The sequence below is a fragment of the Lepidochelys kempii genome, chromosome 3, assembly GCF_965140285.1.
Source record: "Lepidochelys kempii isolate rLepKem1 chromosome 3, rLepKem1.hap1, whole genome shotgun sequence".
NCBI lineage: Eukaryota > Metazoa > Chordata > Testudines > Cheloniidae > Lepidochelys > Lepidochelys kempii.
The window spans coordinates 35153603-35162255 of NC_136382.1; the positions used below are offsets into that span (position 1 = coordinate 35153603).

General features: G+C 45.7%; 1 protein-coding gene across 1 annotated transcript; it reads right to left on the reverse strand.

Annotated features, from left to right (window-relative positions):
- Nucleotides 1–875: 875 nt before the first annotated feature.
- Nucleotides 876–7719, reverse strand: SOX11 (SRY-box transcription factor 11). Its single transcript, XM_078852074.1, has one exon. It carries the CDS (start codon nucleotides 7445–7447, stop codon nucleotides 6242–6244), a length of 1206 nt encoding a protein of 401 aa, XP_078708200.1. The 5' UTR covers nucleotides 7448–7719; the 3' UTR covers nucleotides 876–6241.
- Nucleotides 7720–8653: the final 934 nt, after the last annotated feature.

Genomic DNA, 8653 nt, shown 5'->3' on the forward strand with positions numbered 1-8653 from the left:
TACAAGAGCAAAACCAGATAGAAATTGCAAATGAGCTAACAATGGCATATAACTCTTCTTCCTGGTATACCCAGGAGTTGAGGCAAGTTGGCTTTGGAGATACGCAGGAAGATGGAAACAAAATCAAATTGTGATAAATAGAAGTTCCTGGAATAGTATTTATTATTTGATCAAATTTCTTCAGATGGTAAATCACTGTTGTTTTTATTTTCTGTGAGGTGAATGTTACTATAATGTGATACCATGATAATCAAACCAGTCTTAATTTCTGGAGGTTCACAAATCTTAGTAGCTTGATTTCCTCATGTTCATTCACTCTGCAAGATTTCACTTCACAGAAAATCCAGATATAATAGCTAAGCACAAAAAAAGTTTGATTAAATAATAAGCACTGGAACCTCCAATCTCACACTTCCAGGTTGTTTGTTCATCATTGAAAACCACTCACCCCTTCTTGACCATATTGCTTTAGGGGTTTACTTTCATATAGAGAAGTCATTGCTTTGAAACTGCTGTCAATCACAATCTTCTAAGAGTTTTTAAAATATTCCTATCTTTGCACTGGCATAAGTATTGGGTTTCCTAAGAGAAACTCTACCCAATGAAGGTATTACTTTTTATACATGAAACAATACAAGTTTTGTTTCCCTTTTTCGTAAGTCATTCTACACTTTCTGCACATTTGTGCTTTATATTGAATATAAAAATAGGTCTTTAAAACTCTATTTACTTTAAACTCACTAAAAAACTACTTGCTTGTGAAATTCTCTTACAAATTCACTGCATCCATGTAGAGAAGATAAAACTAATTAGGCAGTTAATTGATACAGGTAGTGTGTAAAAAAATAATAAATTTTAAAAATCACAGCCTGAAATTTGGGAAAAAAGAGAAATTGAAGGAATAAAATTGTATAGTTGAAATGTAAGGCATCTCAGTATAGGGAGTTTCTTTCTGGTCATTATCATAAGTGAAGATTAAGGGCAATTTAGAAAGAGAACTACGTTTTTCAAAAAAACAGGAAGAATTGGGACCCAATTCCGCACATCCTTCTTGAAGCAAAAAACTCTCATTAAGCTCAATGAGAATTTTTGTTAAGAAATGCAGGTATAAGCACATACCAGGGCATCAATATGAAGATGTGGCAAGGTTAGAGAGAAAATGAATGAACTATAATGGAGTATCAAATAGCTGAAAACTACATGGCCCTGATTCTTACCTCACAGGAGTTTCACACTAGAATAACTATAGAGTTGCACTTGATTTACACTTGTGTAAGTGAAGAAGCAGGACACACAGATGCAAACCACATTCAGTAGACTCTACCTTTGGGGAAGTTTACCCTGGGTGGATGTGGATGCCTACACTTTAGACCACGAGACATTTAAAAGACATTTTGAATATGTCTTCCTGTTAAATTTGAAAAATATTGTCCTTTTAAAGGAATTAAACAATTTACTGTGAGTTAGTACTTTTACAGTTGAGAGAATAAACAGAAGACAGCAACCAAAAGGGAAAATGTCAATTGAAGTTAACTTCCAAAAACGTTCATTTTCAAAATCTAAAAAATACCACCACCTTTTTCTAGGTCTGATATTTAAGTGAGATCCTAAGCTGTTTTTTCCAATTGGAAAAAGCTGAGTTTCTTCTTTTGTGCCCATAAGTCTGCTTACACAAAGAAAAATACTTTACGGAGACCAAATGAAAACAGGGGTAATAAGAAAGTAAATGGGAGACACTAAGCCTGGAACATAAAGATTTCTCCAAGAGGGTAGTCAACAAGAATTCATATGCATACTTAAAAGGAAAAACTGGGAATAGGATTATTCAATTTGACCAGAAACACCCCACACATAAAATATGAGGGTAACCTAGCTGATGTGATCTTTAGTGACTGTAAGACTGCTCTTACTCTCACTAAAATGAGTGGGAGTTCAGGCATTGATTTCAACAAGGAGCAAGTTCTAGCCCTAAAAGTCTCGTGGCTTAATTAGAATATTCATTCATTTTCCTTGGGCAATATGCAAAGTTAAGCTCTCAAATGAATTAAATGTCAAACTTTTTGGGAAAAAAATATGTACTGTCCCCCTGTACATTGCATCGTCACTCAAAATATTAATTTTACATGTTCCCTTCCAAAAGCCAAGACTCTTTTGGCAGGGTGTTTTTTTCCTTTGACTAAAGTAGACCTGTTGCTCTTTAAAATCTGCCTGACTGCTCTATACTTGGATATTTCAAATTAGTTATTCTTGATTAATATTTTGTAATGATAATTGTAAAAATTTCCTCCAAAAATTTTTGTGAGCTGAAACATATACCTTATTACAAACTGAATCCAGCTTAGATTTGACCATCATTAATACATAACTCACTGAACATTTGCAAAACACAAATGTTCAATTACACTGCCTATCATTTTAATAAACAAGGATGCATATCAGAAAGAAGGGAGTGGAAGAAATTGTCCACACCCTCTCATGATAGCTTGAAGAATTGCTAAGAGAATTTTGGCTCAGTTTTAAAGGATTGGAATATGATCATCTAATGCTATCACCCTAGCCCATGAACTGGTTTTCAATAGTAGGACAGCTAATGGCTAGGCTGTAGAGCACTTTACTTCTTTTTCTTTCTTTTTTTTCTTTTCTTTTTGCCTTAGAAGAGATAAATGTCATTTGTTTTCAGTCTAATTGCTAAGTAATTATATAGAGAACATACTAATCATTTGAGACCAAAAAAACTTAAAATTCAAGAAATTCTGTTTTATTGAGGACTATCCATTGCCAAGGATATTTTGTGTGTTGTACTTGTTTGTTTTAAAACAGTTTTTTTTTTCATAAAGAATTATCACAATGCAAGACATAAATTTAGGTTCCCAGATACTCTACATCTCTTTTCTGATAGCAAGGATTTAGGCCAAACATCTTTTATTTAGACTCATGAGTAAGTTTTTTAAATTATTATTATTATGAGAAAGAGATCAGATTATATGAATCATTTAACTACCAGATTATTTAACTAACCTAAAGTAGCTATCTCACCACTTAAATGCCTAAGAGTTGTCTTTGATTAAACATAACATGCATGCAGGTTTAAATGTTGTGTTTTATTATGCCTTACAAATATGTATGCAGGATTTTCATTTTCAGCAAGTCTGAAAGCCTGTAGCAGTGGTTGCCACCAAAATTACCAGCACAGTGAATTGTCCTTGTAAACAGCTGGATCATTTATTAGTGGATAAAAAGATAAAAGGATCGACCAATGCCTATCAGATAAAAAGTAAACTTCTTGAGAAACACACTTCCACCTTGAGTCTGTTTATTGCCATCAGCAGTTCTTTCAAAGTGTAAAACTGAAATCTGACGGCTCCTAAGGGGGAAAAAAATGCACATTTACAAAGTCTGTTCATCTGCAGCAGCCGCTCACATCCGCCCTTCCCACGCCCCAGCTCTCAGACAGGCAAAGGCAACTGCAAAGAAGAGGGAATTGGAGCAGGGATCCCCTGGGTTCTCCAGCTGCCGGCGGGGCGGAGGTTAGCGCCGTGCCACTGCCGAGGAGGGCGGCAGCACGCTCTGGGCAGGGCATCGGTAGCTACGAGCCCGCCCAGGCCGCTCAAAGGGAAGGGCGGCAGAGGCAGAGCTGGCTGGGGGCAGATCGCTCCGGCTCCGCGAGCTGGGGGCCAGCAGCGCCTGTGCGCGCCCGGCTCGGGCGGGGAGGGAAGCCCTGCACAGAAGGGACAGGGCAGAGATCAAAGCTGGCTGCACCTCCGCCCCTGCGGCAAACTGGAGGCCTCAGCCCGCCCCTTCTTGAGCAGGATCCCCCGGCTGCGGCCGGCCTCCCCGGCTTGGAAGCCCCGCACCCGGCCGCTGCTGCCTCCCTGCGACCCGCCTCGCCTGCCCCTGCGGAAGGGATGCACGGGGAGGCGGGAAGCAGCCGCCAGCCCAGCACCGTGCTGCCCCGGCCGGCGTGGGGGGCGGAAAAAGGCGGGGAGGCTCGCGCGCCCCGCCCAGGGGGAGCCAGCCGCTCTCCGGTCCCTCCCCGCCGCTGCACCCCGACTCCTTCGCCCGGTTCCCCCGTTTAAGACTGGCGGGGCTGGGGGAGGGGGAGTGGGGGGTAGGAGAGAAGCTGCTAAAAATAACCAGCGCGCCTGCCGCCGCACAGCCTTCGCTGGCCGCACATGGCCGGACACACCCCCTCCGCGCACGGCCAGCCTGGCCCGCCGCACAGCCCAGCCCACGTGGAAGGGACCCCGGGAGCCAGCGCAGCCCCCTCCCCGAGAGCCTGAGGGAGACTCCCCCAGGCCGAGCAGGGAGCGAGCTAGCACCGGCCCCCGACGCTGCCCTCCGGAGAGCCGAGCCCTGCCACTTGGGGGAGCGAGGCCAGAGCCATCCCCGCCTCCTACGCGCACGGATCGCAGCCTGAAAGGTGTCCTTACCCCGCCGCCCCGGAGATGGGGAGAGGGCTAGAATCCCCCCTCGGCAAAGGGCCCCTCCGCTAGCCACACTCAGCTGGGATGCGCCCCCCCCCCAGCCCTTCGCCGAGGGGAGATGCAGCAACGACAGAAGGCAGGTAAACGGGCAGAGAAGCTAACACTCAAGCGTGCCTGGAATCACGTTCTCCGGGATGCTCCCCGCCATCTTTCTATGGGCTCCTGAGGGCCAGCCACCCCCGGGGTCTCCCCTTCTAGGGTAGGTGGCCGCGGAAAGCTGGCTGGGGGAGCGGGGTAAAATCAGCGATTTTACACGTTTGTGGAATAAAAAGCTGTCTTAACGTTCTCCCCCCTGGCTACATGCAGACACAGCCGCCTACAGCTCCGCGGGTGGGGCGTGGGCACAGGGCATCGCCAGCGTTACTTCTACAGACACTAATAGCGATTCGAGTTTCTATCAGTTCCAGCTGATTTATTAAAATTGTCAAGATACAGACTTTCAGCATAAAAAAAAGGCAATGATGTTGACAGTGCACAAGTCTGCTTTTGCCATCATTTGCTACAAAATATGCAGATGGTCTGTACTTTAGATTATATTGCACAAAATGAGAAACTTTTTTTAACTATGTGCCTTTTTTTGCTAAAAATCGAGAATCCAGTTTCATACCTTCCATCTGGGGCCCCATCCACATATCACAGCGTATGAGATACATAAAGTCCTACTATAGTACAGTACATATACAATCTTTTAAACTAAGATAACAGCTCTGAGGTCTATATCACCATTTTCAATAAATCTTTACCTACAAATATTGAACAAATCTGAACTATAGCTGTACAAAAAAGTTTCTTTTTTTGTTTTAAACCACAAGGCCTTTAGATGCAAGGATTATTTTTAAAATGTTAATCCTTTTAAAACCAGGACGTAACGTACCAACAAACTTGCATGCTAAAAACAGAAAAGAAAAAAAATAAAAGGGAAGAAGTGCCTGAAAAGTCTTACTGAAAAAACACAGCAAGAATGTTCCCTTTTCACTGTACAAAAATACGCCTGAAAATATATTAATTTTTAAAAAAGACTGAGGTCTGTTATGTATCAAAAATGTTTCAATACCTTTTTGTACTGAGGTCTAGGCTGTCTGGTATTCAATCAAGGAGGTATAAGGGAACAAGTTACAAAAAAAAAGTTGGCAAGTAGAAATCACATTTGTAAAACCATAGACAATTTGATCTGAAAAGTAAACTCTGATCTTAAGTCAGTTCACAGTTTTTTTTTCTTTTTGTAAGCGTTTGTACAGTCTGCATTTTTTCAAGCTCCCTGCAGCTTTGTTAAGAATCGGATGCATAGAAGACATCAGTTTTCTCCCTCCAAAAAAAGTTGCAATGGTCCCTTTCAGAAAAAAAAAAATCAAATCAGAACAGTTCTTTTAAGATCTCTCGCGGGAAAAAAAAATCCACAACCCCCTTGAGTAACAGTTGTGCTGCCAAAAGACTTCTTTGCAGACCATCTTCCAGACTTCAATCACAGACCGACAAGCTTCGAATATCGACTTCTGAATCATTTTTCCCCCAGTCCCCCATGCCTTTTTGTTGTTGTTGCGATCACCAAATTAAAAAAAAAATCATAACTCCGGGCTCGGTTTGGAACTAACTTTGAGACTTACAAAAAAAAAAATAGAAAAAAAGAAAAAGAAAAGAAGACATTTTATTATTTCATTTTTTTACTCCCCCACTTCCATCACATCATCACCAGCATCATCTTTCCTCTCCGATTTCTCTGCTCGGTTGTTCTCACCAGCGACACGCCTTCCCGCGGCTCAGTAAGTGAAGACCAAGTCGGAAAAGTTCGCTTCCAGCCAGTCCCCTGCGATCATTTCGCTCAGCTCCGGGGTGCAGTAATCGGGGAACTCGAAGTGAGAGCCCAAGCTGCCCTCGCTGAACGAATCCAAATCTTTATCCACCAGGGACAGAGACAGGTTCCCCGAAGCGGAGCTCACCCCCAGCTCCGAGGCGGCGTGAGGGTGCTGGGAGAAATTCAAGCTCAGGTCGAACATCAGGTCGTCCGTCTCTTCGCTGCTGGAGGAGGAGGTGGAGATGGACCTGGACGACGCCGGGGACAGGCTGGGCTGCTGCTGGGTGTTCTGCTTGGTGATGTTCTTGAAGTTGTAGTACAGTCTGTTGCTGCCGCTGCTGCCGTGCGAGGCGGCGCCGCCCCTCACCTCTTCGTACAGGCTGGCCCCCTCGGTGGACTCTGCCGAGGAGCTCAAGGTGGGACTGGCCGGGACTTTGGCTACATTATATCGCCTCTGCTGCTGCTGCTCGTCTTCCTCGTCCTCCTCCTCCTCCGCCTCTTGCTTGATCCTGAGCTGCAGCTCGTCCTCCTCCTCCTCCTCCTCCTCCTCCTCGTCCATGAAGACGCACTTGACGGTTTTGCTGCTCACTTTCAGGGTGCCGTAGACATAGTCCTCCCCGGCGTAGTCCCCGGGGTGGGTGGCTTTAGCCCCGGGCTTGGCGGGAGAGGAGGAGGAGGAGGAGGACTTCAGCTTGCTACATTTCTTACTGGAGCTCTTGGCGCTTTTGCTGCTGCTGCTGGTGGGTGCGTTTTTCTCCGGGCTCTGGCTGGCACTGGGCTTGGCTGATGGGTCCATTTTGGGCTTTTTCCTGGGTCTGTATTTGTAGTCGGGGTAATCGGCCATGTGTTTGAGCCTCAGTCTCTCCGCCTCCCGGATGAAGGGGATCTTCTCGCTGTCCTTCAGCATTTTCCACCGCTTGCCCAGGCGCTTGGAGATCTCCGCGTTGTGCATGTCCGGAGACTGCTCCATGATTTTTCTCCTCTCGATTTTAGACCACACCATGAACGCATTCATCGGTCTCTTAATGTGCCCTGAAGCCGTTTTGCACCAGTCCGGGTCGCTCTCATCCAAAGCGACCGGGCTGCATGCCATAAACTCGCCCTCTTCGGTGTCCATCGCCTCCCTGGGCAGATTGCTTTCAGTCTCTGTACTTTCTGCTTGCTGCACCATGCCGGGCTTGGAGCGATTTCTTTGTGTGTGCCAGCCCTTTCTCTGCCCCGCCACACGAGCCCTCGGGAGTCACAAGGCGAAGCCCCGCGTGCGAGTTGCAAGGTCCCTCCTGCGCCTTTCCTTCCCCGCTCGCACACGGCCGTCTCTGCTCCCCTTGCACCAGGCACCCGCAGGACTGGGACGCTCTGCGGCTCGGCTCTTTCCCCTCCCCCCGGCGGCGGCGGCAGCAGCACCGGCAGCCGCCCGGACCCCGAGCTCTCACTAGATCACACGCCCCCTTCTGCAAAAGTTGCGGCCGGGTCCCCTCCGAACTAGTTATCAGGGTTTCATATGAGTGACATCACTCCCCCAGCCAGCCAATGGTGTAACTCGGGCTCCTCCCACTGGCTCCTCCCCTCTGCCTTTATTGAAGTCCCCCCCATGCTCCACCCGCCCTTCGCACCGTTTTAGTGGGGGAGGTGTGGAATTGGAAGAGGCTGGGCTGGGAGCTTAATCTTAATATACATATATGAAAAATGACTTGCATGGGTCATTTAAGATGGGTTGTATTAATGCTTTCACCATCTCCTCCTGGGCTGGCTATTAGAAAGCATAGCAATTTGTTTTGCTAGAGAGTGTGGGATAGTGGATGTGAATCTGGTGCGATTATTTCCCATTGCCTAGTGCAGTCAGGCTGGGTGAGCTCATGTCCTAGGGACTGAGGTGCATCCTCCGGGCATCTGCTCTCTGTGCTTCCAAGTAACTGAAGATGGCGCTTTAACACTACAAGCTTTTCAAAAGCATGCAGCTAGTTACTTTTTTGCAAGGCAAAGAAATCAGTTTAAAGATAAAGTGCTGATTTCTCATTCTCGGGTTTCCATAGTGTCTATTTTATCCCTTCTTTCTCTTATTCTCTTCCTCCGAACCTCCCCCACAGTCAAGGCATCACCTCTTTACTCATGGTTCTCTATCTGCCAATAGCTGGAGAAACAGTCAACGGTTTTGCTTTTGATCAGTTAAGATCAATGACACCTATCTGAGATGTGTGGATGTTTCGGACTTCAAAATCTGGTGGCTGTGACATTTACAGGCACAAATTGACCCATGGCCACCTCTGGCATTACTCACACCTGTGATCATTTTTTTTAAATCATGAAAAATATAGCATACGTTAAACAATCTAATTGCATAAAAACAGTACTTTGCCTGTCATGAATCATTTATTTT